Source organism: Ahaetulla prasina, chromosome 2, assembly GCF_028640845.1.
Source record: "Ahaetulla prasina isolate Xishuangbanna chromosome 2, ASM2864084v1, whole genome shotgun sequence".
Taxonomy (NCBI): Eukaryota; Metazoa; Chordata; class Lepidosauria; order Squamata; family Colubridae; genus Ahaetulla; species Ahaetulla prasina.
Window position 1 is genome coordinate 84,849,453 of NC_080540.1, and position 21,478 is coordinate 84,870,930.

Consider the following 21,478-nt stretch of genomic DNA (forward strand, 5'->3'; position numbering starts at 1 on the left):
CATTTGTTTTGTTCCTTTTGCCCTCACTTGTAAAATGATTTGTTGCAGTATATAGTTAAATCTGTAGTCATGAAAAGAGCCTCTCCCTGGTTTATTTTCGGCAAATCCTTGATATCTATCAATATTTATTGTGAAATAAAATACTCTGCATATGTTCAAATGCACTAAATTCTTTCATGAATTCCTGTGAAAAAGAATTTCTGATGTTTATGTAGATATAGTCAAACAATTTTCTTGACAACAGAATGGAGACGTTTTGCCATTGCCCATCTTTTGTAACATTTTTCAGTTGCCTAGTCTGCTTTGTCAATTTTCTTCACCTCATTTTTAATGTTTATCCAGGTATTCAGAAGTTGCTGAATTAGCTAAAGAATAATTGGGATGAATTGGAATATTATTTATTGAGTACGGTATCCTATTAGTATTATTAATTAATAATTAATTAATAATATTAATTACAAACCCTGAGGGTTTAGAAATAGACAATATAAACAAACAGACCTGATATGACTATTACTATTTGTGATATCTTCTTTTTTGTATTATTCAATGAAATCTTTTTCTTTTGTATTTTACTATGTTAAGAATTTCTTAAAAAAAACAGGAAATACCAGGGTAGTAGATACCTAAGGCAAAAGTAAGTAATAATAGCAAAAAAAAATTATGCTAAAATAAAACCCAAGAAGTCAATAAGTTTTAAAAATTAAAAAATAAGCAAAAAAATACGGATATAAAATCTAAATATATTATGATTAAATAAACTGAATAAAGATTGAATAAACAAAAACAAAAGTTCTATATAGAAATACTTATATGGAATTAATTCAAATGTTGAGCTTATCGTTAAATCTGGACCATATAGAAACTTAATGTCATTTTATACTTATTAGAACACTAACACTTAAAAAAAAAAGAACAATAAGCTCAAAACCAGGATCTATTCCTGGTTAAAAGCAGCAGAATAATTTTTAAATAACATAGAATTATTCCTTTTAGTCCCTTTTAGAGACCTACAAGGGTTCTAAAAAGAAAACTCTTCCTGATATGACAAATTCTACATTTTAGGAAAATAATTCAACGTTACATTGGAGATACTTTAACATTTCTTTCCCAAATTATATCTATATCTATCTTTTAATTTGAAATAAAAACAAAGTTACAGTATACCCAGACTGAATCATGTGAATTAAAGAATATTCTTAATCACTAACATAAGAATTTCTATATATCTACCCATTTTTAAACATTCTTTGAGGGTTCCAAATAGGTCTGAAATAATATTGTCTGATAAATTAGTTTCATTTTTAAATCATAAGTATAGTTCAGTTTTTTAAACATCTGGACTCATTGATTCCTAAAATTGGATACACTAACTCTTCTTTCCATAGTTATATAACACATAATTCAATTTACCTTTTTTATATCTTTTAAAATTGAATTGTTGGCTTCCATTTAAAACGCAGCATGTCTTAAAGAAACTAAAATTGCAGGTATCTTAGAAGCTATTAGCACATACAGACCATATTGTTTAGTTGCTTATGTTGCCAACTGTATATGGAAAGTAAGTCAAACTTAAACTTTCAAAAGGCAATCTTTCAAAACCTTTACAAAAACCATTAAAATAACAAGTGGTTTGAAGTATTTCAATAAAACATGTTCCCTGCTATTTTCACATTTAGCCCTGGTCTTTCTTAATGATCCAAGTACTTATCTTGCTCAAAACAGTTTAGCTTCTGAGTCCAGATAAGATTGACCAATGCTGCTGCCAGCTGAAATACAACAAAATACTTTGTGCTGATTCAGGCTCCTCCACCATCTCCAACCGTTTTTAAAAAACTAAAATAGCCTGGCTGCTTTTATCTATGCTTTGGGAACAACTAGATTAATCTCTTGCAATAAATTGTTAAAACATTGTGCCTTAGAAGTTGCTTTTTGCAACTAACGCAGCAAAAAGATTCTAACCTGGTCAAATGGTAAGTTGCCTATTATAGGACAGCTGTTGTGGTTTCGTGTTTATTTATAGGAAAAACACAAATGGCTATTTTTAAACTTTCAGGCAATATGCAGCATATACTTGGATCATCTCTTCATGGGAACCTACCTGCCTGTACGGTTTAGCATTATAGTAAAGACCTTCTCAGTAATCCCTGCAAAAAAAAAAATCTCTTTAGGAGGATCTGCCTGAAGCCTATACATTTTAAAGATCGTTTTTTTTTTTTGTTGTGTCCAAAACTTTTTACAGTTTTATACTATGCTTAAATAGAGACTTTGATATTTTATTTGCTTTCTTTTTATAGACTATTATTACAATAGTTCACAATGCCATCTTGAATGTTAAAAATTAAACTAAATTAAACAAAGATAATCTATGAAAAATATCCAAATAATCCAACATTATTAAGGATAATTTATTAAGGATTTTTTAATCATCAGATGATAAAATACAAAATGCAAGGGATGAAAAAGAACCATGGAGCATTTCAGAAGTGCTTTGCTATACACACCATAACATCTCTAGTTTAAAATCAATCACAACCCAGAGGATTGAATACAGTCAGTAATAAAAACTGCATTTACAGGTCCTCTTAAACTATAATTACCAATAGCCATTCAGAGGCAAAGAAATTAGAGCTGAATCTCCAGCCCTTCAAAATACAAAGACCAGCTGAACCTCAATCTTTACAATAATAAATCACAGTAGAGCCAAGCTGTTGCTATTTCAATAAATGAATTTCTCCTAGGAAGATTTGTTGTTTAAATTTGCTTTACTACTTTATTAGCTGGTTACTGAATTTGTGGTTATCTGTGTACAAGGATCTACTTCCCAAAATTAAAGTCGGATTGTGTAACATAACCATAGATACCTGAAAGTAGGCATAAGGGAAGATTACAAATGTTACCTATTATGATGCTGTGACCAGCCTATGGACATTTAAGGAGGTACCATTTGACAATACAGAACAGAGCAAATTAAATTGCATAAATCTTGATCTCAACACAGAAGAGTCAAATGATAGGAATTTAGGAATATAATTTATATCGCAGGCTAAAGACGAAAGCTCTTTAGAGAAGCAAGCAGTAAAAACAACAAAAGAAAAATAGTTTTTAAATATCTCCTTCATGCTTTACTTTTCTTTTCCCCAAACGTAATTCTTTATCATTATAGAAAGGTATCTATTACTTATGAGAGAGAATTAGAATATAACTCTTTCCCCAGTGTTGTTAATTTCTGTCTTTGAAATGACAGTAAACTATACCAGTATAGCATTTGTAGCCCTCATGGCTGAATCCTATCCATAGAGGAGATAAGGAATGGCCTTGAAGGCTGGAGGAAGAGTTGCTACCAAGGCAACATTCAGATAAGCAGACCTTGAGCCCAGGTCAAAAAAATAACTTGAAAAAACTGCCTCAAACAAACCTCTCCTTACTTCACACAAAGATAAAGGGAAGGACAGAGGAAGTACTTTTAGATTTTCAAGGTTGTGTTACCGTAACTATTTAAATAGAAAATATTAAAATACCTACATGGCATTGGTTTCTTAGTCCACCTTATTGTGCTAACACTGCCTCAGCTGACTATGTTTTGAATCACTGCACACGCTTAGCTTCCCTCCAAAGTAATGGGTGACAAAGTCTAACAGATTTTATATACCTTGGAAATAGTATTTGAAGAGTGTCAGAATTAGAGGGAAAATGCTATTTCAGTGATGATATGGCTAAGCTTCACTTAAGCCTCTCACACTTGTGATCTGGGGATGAGATGATGGCAAAATCATGGGGACATGACAAATATTGCCTGGATGTATTTCTACAGTGCTTATATGCACTGGCTCTTAGTCAAACAAATGAGGGAGAGAAATTTCAATAATGTTAGATTTGACATACATTTTTAAGTTCAGACAAGCAGGCAATATTAGCAGGATCAAGGATGCAAGAAATCTTTCAGAAACAGTATTCCATTACAGTTGAAAGGGTTTACTTCTAGTGGGATTCCTACAGAATCTCATAGAGAGAGAATTATAAATATAGACTTACACAATAGAATTATGATGAGTCTATCAGATTCTCCCAATGATCATTGCTAGAAGCAAGAGAAGAGACCACTAATCAATTGCTTAATTGCTTACGATACTAATTAGGCAGAGAGCAGGGAACAGAAGGCATATAAAATGGCTGAGGGCTGCAAATTGCTGAGTGCCCATATATGCCTTAGATTTTTACAATTAGCTCCCTAGTTTTTGTCAGTATGCTAAAAAAAAAAAAAAAACCACACCCGCTAGTCATCTGTTCTGAACTACAGCAATCTTAGCATTGCAAAACTGGAGCAATTGAACATCTCTCTGCAGATCCCAAAAGCATATTGATTCCTTCACCGTGGAACTTGATAGTAATTGATAGGAAACTGAATGTGCTGGGTGAAGTACAAGCTGGCACTTTACAAGTTCCTTGCTTGCTGCACCTTGCTAACTACATGTTTTGTAGGTTGGACCCAGTGGTGGGATTCAGCCATTTCGCACCAGTTCAGGAGAACCGGTTGTTAATTTACTGAACAGTTTGGCAAACTGGTTGTTGGAAGAAATTATTAGGGCAGAGAACTGGTTGTTACATTACTTGAATCCCACCACATGATTCAGGGCTCCAGTGAAGAGACTATAACAATAAGTTCCTAGGCCCCAGAGTGAAATCCATAGAGCTTCAGCAGGTAACCTAGAGCCCTTGAAATATTTTGGAGTTCAACTCCTGTCAACCTTATCTAAACTAGCCAACTGAGAAGGACTGTGGAAGTATTAATCCAGGATATCTTTAGGGAACTGTTTTCCTTATCCATGTACTAGTGCAACAGAGACAAAGATCTAGTATTTATGGCTATCTGCTGTGCTTCATGTAATGCATAGCAGGGGATGAACTGCAAAAAGATGTCTCAGTCTCTCTCATGTGGTGGTTTTAATTCTGAAAAACCACAAGATACAATTCAGAGTAACAAAGACAAGACAATAAATTAAAATACCTACTGCACCTGCACTAACATGCAGTGCATGTGACTAAATTTTGTATTATCTATATACATAAAATGCAAGAAAAGTACACTGATAATTTTGGCAGATAACATGAGAAGCAACTTGGCAGAATGGTTTAAAGCAGCAGACATATTAGCTAACTAAAATTAGATTTGAGCTGTGTGGGATAGATCTTCTGTTATCCAACATAAAGAGGATAAAGCTCTTCTTCAAGTGAAACACAGCTCCTGGGGAATTGATAATACACTTCTTTGCAATTTTACTGGCAGCAGTTTAGAAGGATTTGTTACTACTTTCTTCCTGGATTCCCCCCCCCCCTCAACCTTCCAATCCAGCTCAAAGTTTTAATATTCCCTGGAATATGAAATAGCTAAGGAGACCTGATCCTGGTTCTTATCCCAGAGGTCATATCTGCCTATAATTTTTTTTTTAAAAAGTGTCACGTTTGTTCATACATACTTAAAATTGTATCCAACAGAAGCAAAAATGGTCTCAAGTAACCTGCAAAAATAAAGAGTTCATTCAAAAGATGATACAATAAATAAATTATTCTTGGGGGGGGGTTAAATTTATCACTTAAGCTTTTGAATGTTAAAAGAGTAAAGACTCAGTAAAGACTGAGCCTAACTAAATTGGGAAACTAAACAACAGGAAATATTAGAAGAAGCATGGATGGGTTCGTGGAAATATCAGCTGAAGTCTACCACCCAAATGGTAAATAGGTCCATCTCTACACAACTTTTATGGAGAATCAGTCAAATTTGATCTGGTCCTGCCTCTGGGTAAGTGGAATGATAAGCAGGAAAGTGTTCTTCATTCATATCAGCAGACTTCACCAAAAGAAGTCTTAGTTACTCTGGGAATGGATTACTAGAGAGGTCTTTTTTGACTTATGTTATGGCAAAGGGATCTTGCCTAAATCTAGAGTCAGTGTCCCGTTTCTTTTCTGTTCTGGGTGTGTTCAAATCAATAATGAAAACTCGTTCTCATTCATCCATTCCATGGTAAATTGTACTGTGTTCAAAAAGATCTCCTGATAGCTATATATACAATATGCAAAATGTACAAACAGGCAATTTAAGTCCACCAATCCTACACATGTTCTGTTCTGTTACCCCCAACCACAACACGCGAGCTGACTATATCTGCCAGCAATTTACTCCGACGACAGATATCAGTTCTGGCAACGAACCTGTGATTGCCTGCCAAGTTCTCCTATCTCCTCAGACCAGCGTAACTGCAGTTCAGAAATAAACAGAAGCCAAAGTCTTAGTCTCAAAATACTGCAGCCAAAGTTTCCAAGAGTCAGTTTTTGTCTGTCACAAAAAGCTATAGAGCAGCTCCTCCTCTTTTATACCCTGTGGGGTGTGGCTCCGTGACTCAGTACTCTCTAGGCCTGCCCCACCCCTTATTTTGTTGTTCCCGCCTCTCCTTTCTGTGATACCTGGGATTTAACCAGGACTGATTGTCAGCAGGGTCTTGGGAAGGTGTGGGAGAAAGAGGCCTCGTCATCTCCTCCACCTGGCCTGCCTCTGGGACCTGGAGCGGAGCCAGAGAGGAAGGTCCTGCAGAGGGAAGCCCTGTCGGCTCTTCCCCCTCACTCTTTGAGTCACTATCTGCCAGGAGGCCCGGCTCGGGGGCTGAAGACACAACATGTTCCTTTAGAATTAAGCTCATAAACTATATAATATATTTTAAACAACTTTTACAGAAATATATATGAATTTTTTGCTCATTTAGATATATTTTAACAGAAGACTCTATTTAAATCTAGAATTATATTAATGGCCCTTACAAGTTATATAGCTATCATTTAGTTTAGTTCATTTATGAAGTCTTTCTAATCAGCTGTAAAAATCTAGTTTCAAAGCAATGTATAAAAATATAACTGAGGAAAAGACACAAAAACAGCAGAATAAATGATCAAATTATTTTAGAAGGATTTTTTTTCACAATTACTGTCTATCATCTAAGGTATATATTTTTGAACTAAAGCCTGACAGGTAAGAAATAAGATTGGAAAGAAACATAACTGAAGACTTATTGCTTTCATGGTTTACCACCCTTATATATGAATGTTATCTTGCTCATAGCTCTCTCACCTATATATACAATTGGCTATGTTGCCTCTCTGTTGTTATATAGTCCAGCATTCCTCAAGTTAGATGCTCTTAGAATGTATGACTTTTGACTCTCATTATTCCATACTAAGCATAATTATTATGATTTAGGAGTTAAAAGTTAAAGAAAAGGATGCCTATGGAGATTCTCAATCATCCAGGTCATGATTGTCCCAAAGGTGCTTTTCAAAAAGCAGCTGAACTTTCTTAATTTTTTCCTTGAAAATGTTTTACTTCTTATCCAAGAAGCTTGTTCTGAAGGAAGTCCAGCTGCCTTTTGAAAAGTACCTTTGGGATAAAGATTGTGATCCAACACGTGATTCTGTGGCACCATAATTTTAATTACTATGATGACAGGTTTGGCGAGTGATCTTAGGGAAGCAACTTTTTCCCACCTGGCTCATGTATCAGATGAGCTCATGTATCAGACTTTTGTGAATATCATGATACAATAACATAAGTAAAGGATATCAAATATTTTAAAATACATTTTTAAATGCTAAATATACTATATTTGCAAGACAGAGGTTTGCATGTCCATTTATACATATTGATAAAAATATTGAAAACACAGTTGGATCAGGAAAAAAATGAGGGAAGTTTAACAAGCTACAGTATTTCAGGAGAGAATTGTGGAACTTCTGAAAATCTGGCCAGCTATGGTCCTTGTTTAAGGACATTACTATAAGGAAAGAAGAAGTGGTAGCACAATACGAATATAGCACAATTGCCGTATATAAAATTTAGTAATGGATTTTTAAAATGTATTCTTAAAATATTTTTTAAAAATTAGAAGCTAAACGTTCCCATAATATTTATGACCGTGCTGATTTCCTAATTCAGTCTGGATTCAATCAAATATCAAATTATCAAAATCTTCAAAGCAGGACTGAAGAGATCTTAAGATAGAAGGGCTTGCTTCTTATTGATCGTGGTTTTATTACTGACACACTTGTTTGCTAGATTATCATGATGAGAAAAAACAAGCAATAATTTAAGATTTTTTTTAAAAAAAATGATACATGAAATAAGTCAGATATTCCTGGCAATCTGCATGTCTTCTTTAGAATAGTGAGAAATACCATCAGTGCTTCCTGGCTGATGGAATATAAGTATATAAGAATTTTTGTCAACACAGATCCTTTCAAATGAATTTGATTTAAAACTCATGGACATTACAATGGCTGGACATTGTAAATGTTGCTGTTCAACAGATCTGCAAACTATGACAGTGGGAGGACTAATATGGAGAGATGTATCCTGCAATATACTAGAGAAGAAATTTGGAGTAATTGAATCCTATATTTTTATACCATCTAATTCCTCATCGCACACAGTGTAGCTAGGCTTTGTATAACTTAATAAATATTTTATAAATGCAGCTGTTTTGTGTCTTTGTAATTCCACTATGGGCATTTCTGAATATGATATATATATATATAAATGTATCTTTTTATAAGGCAGCTGTTGCTGTTTTGTAATGCACTGTCAGTTAAATACCTCAAATGCTACCATCTATTTTTGTTCCAAATAATACTTGCATGCTATATTATAAAGTAACCCTGATATGACCAAATGAGACTGAATACCCAAAAGTTACTGCTCTCAAGAAGTCCAGCACCAAATTACACTGAAGTTACATTTTTGCACATTTTTGCATGTGGTTTTATATTCTATAAATGTAGAATATGTCTATAATTCAGAAGTCACTCAGAATTTTGGAACAACTCAACACATACCTAGCTCCAATGAAAGAGTACATTCTTTTTCTTAAAGAAAGAAAAGATAAAATGACTTTTAACATGGAAGAGTTATGTTATCAGAGACAGCTACCAGAGAAGGCTAACTCAGCTACCATTTTCTAAAATTGCTAATATAGTTATAATCTCATTACAGAAAGCCTTACCATGACTTTTAAAATTGTGACTGTCATCCCTGGCACAGAAAGTTCTTTTTCCTCTTGCATTTAGCACGCAATTGCCATTAGCATTAATGAAAGGTTTGTATGTAATCAGGGGAAGAATTAACCCCAGAAAAACTATCAACAATAAGCATCTGTGTCTTCCAAAATTCATTATACAGTGCACAATGAGGACCTATCTCATCATGAAGGAAAGCACACATAATGGGTATGTGTGTCCAAGCTTGACTCCCTGCATAAGTCCACCAGCATCTCATAACTGGCTTCCTTATTATAAGATGCAAATTACTATTGCAGACAAAATTTTTCCCCTTCTTAAAATCTGACCTTACATACACTGACGTATGCATGCAAACTGTGCATATGCCTGCAGTCTAATTGGCAAACAGTCTGGCCCTCGGCCAAATTCCAGAATGTGAATTCCAGAAGTGCAAGTATTCCCAATTTTTTCAGGTTTGTTGTTTTTTCAAATTAGGATAGTGCCTTTTTGCAAACGACCCTCAAGGCAGATTTACCAAATAGAACCTAAAACCAGAAAACACAAAGACGGCATCAGCAGACAAATTGAAACACGCTAAAACATAGCGTGATCAGGAGATCATCGGTCATTGAACTGGTGCCCAAAGAAAGCCAATTAATTTCACTGACAAAGGCCAACATAAATTGAGGTCTGCCAACAAGGCTTAATAGCTTTCTCTGGAAGGGAACTGCAGTTATGTGGCACAACCAGAGAATACTTTACACCAAAGGTAGCCTCAGGAGCCAAAAGTTTGTTCAGAGATGGCACTCAAACAGGTATCACACAAGTCATAGGAGCATGAGAGATCCTTCAGTATCAGGCCTTGGTTACTCACTGAGGCACTTTACTCCTATTTTAAGGAAGACCAGAATGCCAATCTGGTTTAACTTCAGCATTAAAAATTCTTGTTCCCAGGCCAAATGTTTAGGCATAGTAAGGGCAATATAATATTCTTTGCCTATAAACTGTACTGTGCAAGCCAATTAAGTATTTTTAGTTTATTTTGCACAATACAGGTAAACCTTGACCACAATTGAGCCCAAAATTTATGTTTCTAAGTGAGAAATTTGTTGTTAGTTTTGCCCCATTTTATGACTTTTCTTGCCACATTTGTTAAGTGAATCACTGCAGTTGTTAAGTTAGTAACAGGGTTTGTTAAGTGAATCTGGCTTCCCCATTGACTTTACTTGTCAGAAGGTCACAAAAGAGGATCACATGACTCTGGGACACTGCAACCGTCAAAAATATGAGTCAGTTGTCAAGCATCTGAATTTTGTTCATGTGAGAATGGGGATGTACACAACGGTCGTAAGTGTGAAAAATGGTCACGAGTCAGTTTTTTCAGTGTTGTAACTTTGAACGGTCACTAAATGAACTCTTGTAAATCAAGAACTACCTGTAGTCTTTTTTCCCTTCCTAATCATATGCTAGTTACAAAAGCTTCTCTTCCTGATGTTTGGATTCTGAGAGTTGATAAGCACTGATTGTATTATCCTAAATACATTTTTGCAGGTGTAAGATTCAAGCACTTTACTACGTAATTAAACCATTGCTGCAGTTCTGGTGACAAGAACAAAAGATGTTCCATGACACATTTTGAATTTTACACTTTTGCAATCGGAGCAGTTTTGATTAATTAAGTCAGAAATTAGTGTAAGTCAGCCAATGAAATAACTGAGAATTTTTTTTAAATGCAAAAATTCCCTTGGGGATTTTTTAAAAAATATTGTCGTCATTAAGGCCGGAATTTTTAGTGGAAGATTAATATGGGGTAAAAAGGTCTCTGTTTCCTCTTGAAAGACTATTTTTCCATTCAAAAGAGTTTGCTTTCCAAATGGGTTAGCCTCTTCTCCTATGAAGGAGAGAACTACCTATAAAAATATTGCAGGCAGGAAAAAGTATATATGATCAGAGCACCCATTTGGAGGAAGAATATCAAAAAAGTCAAGATGGCAGTTGTGATCATGCAACGCAAGGCCCCGACCCCACAAAGTCCTGACTCAATTTTACTCATATTCCTTGCATATAATAGCATGCCATTACATTTTGACACATTTTGACTACTAATACACAAGTGTAACCAGAGGCCAGATTTGCCCCGGGGATGTACACACTATTATATACAAGCTATGCAATCCAGAGAGTATAGTCAAAATACTGTAGCCCACATTCCATTGATAGGGAGGAAATGCAGTATAGTGACCCACAATCTGGATGCAGGTAATATGTATTGATCAGGAATTTTCTATGACCTTACTTTTCTTATAAACTTGTAAGATAGTTGGTGAGAGTGAGAGAGGAAGGGACGGAGACTGGCTTAAAGTCACCCAGAGAATTTTTAGAACTTCCTGTAGGAGTGAGCTTGAGCCTGACCTATATCTTAGTCTAATTCCATCTTTGTTCAGCAGTACACTTGAACATTTTAGGGGCTCGTATTATGCACCTGCCTTAAATTATGTCACATTCACTCTTAAAGCGGGCCTGATTTGTATATTCAGACTAATTATATATGCCTGGACTACATATAGAAATAGGTTAAAATAGAAATAAAAGTGAATTCTTACTTTATGAAACATACCAATAAATATTGATATTTTTATCTGCTTGCAAAACAGATATCAAGTGCCAATGTTTAAGAGATACAGTGTAGAAGATGCAGAATATTTACTTCCAACCACCTGCTATTTACTTTAACTTAAAATCAGCCATATGGGAGCCTACTGCAAACTGGTTGAATGTATTGCATGACGAGATACTGTTCAGAAAACATCCTTGACTGATCTTTGAGCAAATAGCCTCAGTGTATGTGAGATGTTATTTTGGTTGGGAATTGGAGAGTGCTTTTTCCTTTTTTGTTATTCATTAAAAAACAATAAAAATACAAAACACAAAGTTTCTGAACATTAATAGGGTACTTAGTGATGTCAATGGAGATTCTCAATCATTCAGGTCATGATTATCTCAAAGGTGTCTTTTCAAAAGGCAAATGGACTTTCTTGATTTTTTTTATCTTTAGGGCACTTAGTGATACATTTTTTGGGGGGTGGCTTATAGGAAAACCAAAACAATACATAAATCTCTGCATAATACTTTTAAATCATTGGCAAAATAATTTACATTTGTTTTCCTTTTTTTTAATGTTTAATAAGTCAGTTTTCAAACTTATTAGGAGTGTAAAAATTAGCTTTCAATCAGCTAAGATGGTACAGCTAAGATGGTACAGGAGAAAGGAGAGATAAGTTGAAAAAATAATTATGGATGCTGCGGCTACAGTCCTAATTCTTTCTGAGATACTTTTAAAAGATGAGATGAGATCTCATTTGTACTGATCTCATCTTATATTATCAGAACATAATTTACACTTTTTACAAAAGATGTTCATCTCAGAATATAATTAATATCATACTTTATTTTTCTGCTTTTCTCTTTTTCAAGATTTAACACTCTACATTAAATGTAGGAAAATATGTGGAAAATTGGGGGCCCTTATCCTTGGTTTCATTCAATGCAAGGTTCACATGAATCATATCTTTTTTATTCAAGGCTATAAAACAATAAATTAAAACAGAAATAACTCCAAGACCTATTTCAATATTTACTTCCAGTCAACCTGCCTCACAAATAGAATTTCATGAGATTCAGACATAATCTTTCACCTGTAACCCTTTTTCTTCTCAGTAGAAAATAGTTCTCTTGCTTATATCTCTTTTAAAAAAGTGTTTAAAAAGGAATAGCATGGCCACACAATATAATAATATAATATAATATAATATAATATAATATAATATAATATAATATAATGTAATGTAATGTAATGTAATGTAATGTAATGTAATGTAATGTAGTGTAGTGTAGTGTAGTGTAGTGTAGTGTAGTGTAGTATAGTATAATATAATATAATATAATATAATATAATATAATATAATATAATATAATATAATATAATATAATATAATATAATATAATAAATATAATATAACAACAGAGTTGGAAGGGACCTTGGAGGCCTTCTAGTCCAACCCCCCTGCCCAGGCAGGAAACCCTACACCATCTCAGTCAGATGGTTATCCAACATTTTCTTAAAAATTTCCAGTGTTGGAGCATTCACAACTTCTGCAGGCAAGTTGTTCCACTTATTAATTGTTCTTACCGTCAGGAAATTTCTCCTTAGTTCTAAGTTGCTTCTTTCCTTTATTAGTTTCCACCCATTGCTTCTTGTTCTACCCTCAGGTGCTCTGGAGAATAGGTTGACTCCCTCTTCTTTGTGGTAATCCCTGAGATATTGGAACACTGCTATCATGTCTCCCCTAGTCCTTCTTTTTATTAAACTAGATATACCGACTTCCTGCAACCGTTCTTCATATGTTTTAGCCTCCAGTCCCCTAAATCTTTATACTGTTTTTTTTTCTTCCATACAATTATGTGCAATTCTTGTAGACAACATGGATAGGTCTCTGCTTGGTAAGATTTTTGGTAAGATTTTGGTAAGATTTTTCAAAATTGGTTTGCCATTGCCTTTTTCCTAGGGTTGAGTAAAAGTGACTGGCCTGAGGTCACCCAGTCGTCTTTGTGCCCAAGACAACACTAGAACTCACCTTCTCCCAGTTTCTAGTTTGATGCCTTAACCGCTATACCAACTGACTTTGACTGGTCATATCTGTCAAAAACCACTCTTGGGTGTGAACTTTTTCAGACAATGCTTTTATCATGCAGTTGGTTGTTTTGTTCAGAGAATTTTACAAGGAGATCAAACATGTTTGTAATCCATTTGACAACCCTCTTTTTTAAAATTAGTTACTTTTACTTGATTTTTTACTTTTAATTAGTTACTTGAACTCTTTTGATGAGTAAATCAAGGAGCATTCAGGGAGAACTCCACTATTCAGTCTCTTCCTTTTTGAATCTTTGCAACCTTAAGAAGTGATGAGACAAAACTACTGCTAATGTAAAAGAATCCCCACTTGAATTGACAGTTCCTATCTTTGGCACTAGATGTTGCCCTTCACCTGCCTAGCTGGATAATAAAGAAGGAAACTTCTACCTATTCAGAATATCTCCCTTTTTATCATCTATTACCACCTCCTATTTGTGATATTAAAAACATATTGGGGAGCAAGAAGTGGAAGGAAGCTGATGACAGGACTTGAACCAACAATGAGCCAGAAAAAAATACATTTGTCTTTCATCCTACTTTCATAGTGATTTAAAGGAAGACAGTCCAGCTTTTATGGAAAGACAAAGCAATACAATGGTAACAATTTTATCCTAATCATTTGTAAGAATTATCTGCAAAAAAAAATTCAAGAATATCCAGGATCCTAAATTCAGAAGTGTTTCAGAAATAAATAAATATACCACACAATCATAAAGTGGCAAACAGGAAACTATAATTTTGCTTATGATTTCAGCAATGGCTTCCAAATTGGTTAGCTAAACTTGAAGTGTTTAGCTGACAATGGTTACCTGCCAAGCACTTGGAAAGTTGGCTGATGGACTTCCCTAAACTGGGGATCTGAAGAATTAGTCTATATTTCATTTTGCTAGGTATTTAGAAAAATAACATTAGGCACATTAACTTCCTTTGAGGATATCTAAATAATAGAAACAATAGTACTATCAGAACACTCCATTTTCCTGAAAAAGATACTCAGGACAATTTTTGCTGACATGGTTGTATATGTGTATACATATGAAACATTGGTTCTGTATGTTCCTGCAGGGTTTGAGTAAGTCTGGTTTTCAATAAGAAATATGGACCTTGATAAATCTTTCAGTTGTAGTCAAAAGACTGTCCTTGGGGACGATCAAGCTGATTATCAAATTCTTGAGATTCAACACTCTTGTATATACATCAGTTCGTGTAAACTGAAAACATAGACACCCCGGGTGAAAAATACAGAGCTATCTACATTAACATTGTGGCTAAATTAAAGCATTTCTCTGTAAAGGAATAAACAGCATTATGTCTTTATGATGATCTCCCTCAAATGCACAGGTTAAAGTGTTAATTCACAAATTAATTATTTTTCATATCAGAAATTATTAGTCTGATGAAATCTTTGTTCTGTCCAGGTTAGTCTTATTTACAAAATAGCTGTGATGATACTGGCATATACTATGAATTCATTATATATATAGTTTTAAACAGAGTAAAACTTTGAATCCTTGCTCTACAAAAATCAACAGTAAAAAAAAATCCAGTGAAATATTCATTTTCTTAAGAACTTCTGTATATTTTGAGTGACAGAGCTAGGAAACTTCATGGAAAATAGCACACCTACCCCGGGCCGACGTTCAAAATATGCCAGTCTTGATTTTGTTAAGACGAAGAATCGAACTTTAAAGTTGGAAGGAGAGGTTCTTCTCTTTTGCTGAGATTTTTTGATCAGTTCTTCTTCCAGAAGAACACAGTTATTCATTGCCAGCATGTAATGATCCAAATTGCAGGATGAAAAGGGACCTGCTCTTAATACTCCACACATGAAACCAGGAAAATGAAATTAGAGACAAAGACAGAACTGTCTCAAACGTGCATGCAAAAAACAATGTAGGTGCTTTATCTTTCCATCTGTCATCCAGGCAGTACTGTTCTATAGCTTCCTTTCTGATATAAAAGCCATAACCACATCCTTTCAAACACACTGCGCAATACATTATAATTTATGTTACACATGAAATTAAAAGGTAACTCAAACAAAAGCTTGAATGACAACTGTTTGCTGTTAATCTAAAAAAATTAATGCTTTGGTGAAAACACTTGGAGCCAAATTTTGCTTATAAAAAAAAAATCCACAAAAGTATTTATTTACTTTTGTTTTGCCCTACTATTCAGTTTTAGGAAAGATTGAAATTAATATTTTTTAATCCTTGACATTTTTTAACTTGATTCCAAAGTTCAGATTTTTAATTAGCCCATAGTTATTGATATACTTGGAAGCTATTCATTTCAGGAAGTCTTGAGTATGATTAATTTGTGTTGATATTTCTTCATTACATTGTAGAAAATATATACAGGGATATTTAGAATAGAATAGAATAGAATAGAATAGAATAGAATAGAATAGAATAGAATAGAATTTTATTGGCCAAGTGTGATTGGACACACCAGGAATTTGTCTTGGTGCATATGCTCTCAGTGTACATAAAAGAAAAGATACCTTCATCAAGGTACAACATTTACAACACAAACGATGGTCATAGGGTACAATTTAACACTTAATGATACAACACTTAATGATAATCATAGGGTACAAATAAGCAATCAGGAAACAATCAATATCAATATAAATCATAAGGATTACCAGCAACAAAGTTACAGTCATACAGTCATAAGTGGAAAAAGATTGGTGATGGGAACGATGAGAAGATTTAGTAAATAGTTGGACAGTGTTGAGGGAATTATTTGTTTAGCAGAGTGATGGCCTTCGGGAAAAAACTGTTCTTGTGTCTAGTTGTTCTGGTGTGCAGTGCTCTATAGCATCGTTTTGAGGGTAGGAGTTGAAACAGTTTATGTCCAGGATGTGAGGGATCTGTAAATATTTTCACGGCCCTCTTCTTGATTCGTGCAGTATACAGGTCCTCAATGGAAGGCAGGTTGGTAGCAATTATTTTTTCTGCAGTTCTAATTATCCTCTGAAGTCTGTGTCTTTCTTGTTGGGTTGCAGAACCAAACCAGACAGTTATAGAGGTGCAAATGACAGACTCAATAATTCCTCTGTAGAGGAATTTTTATCGACTTTATAAAATATCTCTGCATATATCTCTATAACATAGCAAAATAGATGCCCTAAAATTTAAGCACTTATTTCCTAAATGTAAGCAAAGCCACCAAAATAGATTAACCATTATTCATTGACCAAAACAGATAATTGAATGAAATCATTTGACACAGATCCTAATTTTTGACTGATTATAACTATTATAAAATTACAACTGCTTGCATTTTTAGGGTGTTGATTTTTCTATCTATAGATCCATTCCCTTACTCATTCGTTCTCTTTTCAATTTATTGTGTGCTCATTTAGTTGTTTTGTTTTGTTCAGTGGTTCAATATAGGGTATTATTTTGTTGTCTGTGCTCAGTTTCAATAGAATTTGTGGGTCTGCAACTATTTTCAAATAGTTCTTTCATTGTTTTGACTTAAAGTTTAAGGAAAGCATATAAGGTATGTGTAAGAATGTGGATTATCCCAATTGCTTAACTGGCTGATTCAATCAGCTAGCATGTTACTGATATCATGCATAAATGGAGGTAGCCAATTATCTCCTAGCAGGAAGGAGACAAGAAACTTTCTAAGGGAGAACCTTCCCTTGACCAAAGAGATCTGAATAATTCTTTAAATATTCTAGGAACTATTATAACCCTAGAAAATGTGATCAAGATAATAGTTTTACAGATGTAGATTCATTTAAATGATATTAATTTGTTTAACCTATTTGAATCGGATTTCAGCAAGATATGGTTGCTGAAGTTGCTAGGTGGTTTTGAGGGATTATATTTTCTAGAAACTGCATGGGGGAGACTGCCTTGGTCAATCTTCCTCTCAGCAGTTTTAGTATACTTGACTACTGTATTCTTCTGAATTGCCAGTCGGGATTGAGCTTTGGCTGTGCTGTTTTACAGGAATCTAATACTTCATTTAGGGCTATGTGACACAGATGACACTGATGAACTATAATTGACTATTAGTCAGTTGACCTGCAAGATTCCATATTGGGCTCATTGACATAATTATGTTGACAAAGGTTGAAATGTGGTCAGTGTGTTGATGACATCCAGTTCAATTGCTCCTTACAATCCATCTCCAACAAAAAGTTCTTGCCAAAGTCCAGTATGTAATGAGAGAGAATGATTGAACATAAAATACTTTATAAAAGAAGGTTTAGTCTGGAAGTTACTCTTTATATTCAACTGTCACTGGATTATTAGTAAGAAGCTGTGGCAAGAAATGCCTTTACGCAATTATGCCTAGCCAACCTTCAAATATTTTTTTTGTCCCATATTTAAAAAAAAGACTTCCATGCTCAGTCTTACATATTGGAAAAAAGAACCTAAACACTAAGTACTTGCTTGATGGACATTACCTTACAGATGACCCTGTTAAAGACCTCGGAGTTTTCATATCTAATGATCTAAGTGCCAAAGCCCATTGCAACTACATAGCAAAAAAGGCTCTAAGAGTTGTAAACCTAATCTTGTGTAGCTTCTTTTCCAAAAATACCACACTACTGACCAGAGCATATAAAACATTTGCTAGGCCAATTCTTGATTACAGCTCGCCTGTCTGGAACCCATACCACATTTCTGACATCAATACAATTGAACGTGTCCAGAAATATTTTACAAGAAGAGTTCTCCACTCCTCTGTAACCAACAAAATATCTTATCCCACCAGACTTGAAATCCTAGGTTTAGAAAGCTTGGAACTCCATCGCCTTCGACAGGACCTGGTTTTAACTCATACAATCATCTATTGTAATGTCCTTCCTCTTAAAGACTACTTCAGCTTCAACTGCAATAATACAAGAGCAACCAATAGATTTAAACTTAATGTCAACCGTTCCAATTTGGATTGCAGAAAATATGATTTCTGTAACAATCTGTGCTTGGAACGCATTACCTGACTCTGTGGTCTCTTCTCATAATCCCAAAAGCTTTAACCAAAAACTTTCTACTGTTGACCTCACCCCATTCCTAAGAGGATTTTAAGGGGCGTGCATAAGAGCACAAACGTGCCTACCGTTTCTGTCCTATTGTTTCTTTTTCTTATATATATATGCTTATACTTCCTTGTTTCTCCTTATATATGTTTATATACTATATAATCTTTTTGTGTGATGCTTGTGTATATTGTTATGACAAAATTAAATAAATAAATAAAAATAAATAAATGCTGTGTTCGGGGCATATTTGCTATGAGCTTTCTGTGGAAGCTACTGCTGCTGCCAAATGGAAGACGCATTAGTCAAGCTTATGCTATTAATTTTCATTGATTATTTGTTTATATGAAACTTATGAATCCTGATACTATGTTTCTCAGTTGCTATTTACACTATATTCTATCATTGCCTTCTTATAGTATAGTAAACTAGGTAGCAATATTACATAGTTTCAGAGGTGGGCTGCTGCCAGTTTGGACCGGTTTGCCCAAAGTTGTGGTTCTGATTCTGTGCAGTTCGGAGAACCAGCAGAACCAGGCTGGCCCCACCCATTTTTGGGGCCGTTTTCAGCTGTTTTTCGGTCCAAAATTGGCATGAAAAACAACCTGAAAATGGCCCAAAAATGCTTTCCCTTTTGATTTGCATTCAAAGATTGAATTTTTGAAAATATTTGCATTTAAAGAAGCATCGATTATATGAGATTTTGTTATTGAAAAAATCCTTTTAATTCAAAGCATTCACTTAAAGAGTGAAATATTAATTTGATTAAAAAAGAAACACCAGGGATAGGTTGTCGTTCCCTCCATACAGTCTATATTGTTTTTCAAACCTAAATCATCCTCCAAACCTGCTACTTGCCTTTCTCAAAGCAAAAGGCTGTTTTCTATAAAAGCATGGCAAAATATAACTGTTAATATAACTGTTAATCCCAAAGTGTGTTTCTACAGTGCTTTCTACACATCACTGTATTTCATAAAAAAAGCAAAAAAGATAGTTCCTTCTCAAGCCATGATTAGTGCTGCTCTCTGCTGCCTAAGTGTGGCATAACATATGTAATAAAGTGGACCACAAAATAATGCATTTTTGTTGTTTTCATTTGTTCTATTAACAATGCATTTTTCATGTGAAATTTAGGTGGCAATAGAAATTCATTTGGAAAACTAGAGGCAGAAACATATTAGATAATACGTATTCCATGAAATCTATTATATTTTTTATGCTGTGTTACAAATAAAAAATGTTTTATTTTCTTATGTATTTATTTGGTATATTTATATTATATATAAATTGTATATGTTTATGTATATATTTGGTATATTTCTATTGATACATGTGACTCTGGGCAGCAGTTAAAAAACACAAAAAATACAACAAAATAGAAAATAACATAAGAAAAACAAAACTATTAGTGGGTGAGCGCATTCAGTTTCCCTAGTAATATAACCACTTTACAGGTTCCGTATCTATGTTCCTGGATCCTTAGGCCAAATGGTAAGGCCGTGACATCAGGCTATTTTGGAAGGCCAACAAGACGGAGCCAATCTGATCTATTGGTGTTTCAAAGGGTAGGGGTCACAGCAAAAGAGGATCTCCTCCTGGGTCTCATCTGATGACATTTTTTTCATGGACAGGACTCACAATAGTCCTCAACAGGACTTCCTGCTGGATCTGATAGCATGGGTAGATGTGACTGGTGAGATACCTCAAATACCCATCTTCTAGATGTGAAGAAATGAGGTTCTACAATGAGGAATACCCCTCTGAATTTCAATTGGTATCATGTGGATGTACAGTATATCACAGAAGTGAGTATGCCCCCTCACATTTTGTAAACATTTAAGTATACCTTTTCATGTGACAACACTGAAGAAATGACACTTGGTTATAATGTAAAGTAGTGAGTATACAGCTTGCATAACTGAGTAAATGTATTGTCCCCTCAAAATAATACAACACACAGCCATTAATGTCTAAACTGGTGGCAACAAAAGTGAGTACTTTTGCGAACCCGTGGTGAAGGTAAGTGAATACCACCCCTGATATAAGCTGTATACTCACTACTTTACATTGTAGCCAAGTGTCATTTCTTCAGTGTTGTCACATGAAAAGATATACTTAAATATTTACAAAATGTGAAGGGGTGTACTCACTTCTGTGATATACTGTATGTAATACACAGGAGTTCCGGAAAATCTATCTCATAATTTTAAGATGATGTTATTATCATCTAATATTTTAGCGTTTTGCATTATTAAAAAAGGACAAAAATGTGATCATATCAGAACCTACATATATTTCAACTACAATTCCCAGGCACAGTGATCAACATACTGGTAGTAACCCACAGACTTTCCTGATAACATAAAAACAGTCACTTTAGGATTGAAGAGCCATCTTTTCTGACAGCATAAGCATAAACTACTGAAAATCTCTTTTCTACCCAGTTGTCCAATATTGTATCTAGCCACCATATTTTACCCTGGAGCCACCAAAAACATTAAGCAAATCCAGGTTATAAAACAAATACCCACAATACTATATAAACCATACAGATACAAGGATAAATTTACATCTGAATATTTCATGGTCAAGAAATTTAACAGCTGGTTTTAAAACAGCAAAGATATTTTGGGTCTCCCAACATGTTATACAGGACCTTCCCAAGACATTTTACTGAGCAAAATATAGTAAAATGCAATTCAATATTCCATGTACACAAATGGACCAAACTGGGTATTCAG

At 34.4% G+C, this 21,478-nt stretch overlaps 1 protein-coding gene across 1 annotated transcript in view; it reads right to left on the reverse strand.

The window, feature by feature from the left end:
• The window catches only part of ITK (IL2 inducible T cell kinase), a 41,165-nt gene extending 25,582 nt beyond the window's left edge, over positions 1-15,583 (reverse strand). Inside the window, exon 1 of the mRNA XM_058169065.1 lies at positions 15,360-15,583. Coding sequence (XP_058025048.1) covers positions 15,360-15,560 — 201 coding nt within the window. The 5' untranslated portion in view covers positions 15,561-15,583. The remainder of the gene's footprint in view (positions 1-15,359) is intronic.
• Positions 15,584-21,478: the final 5,895 nt, after the last annotated feature.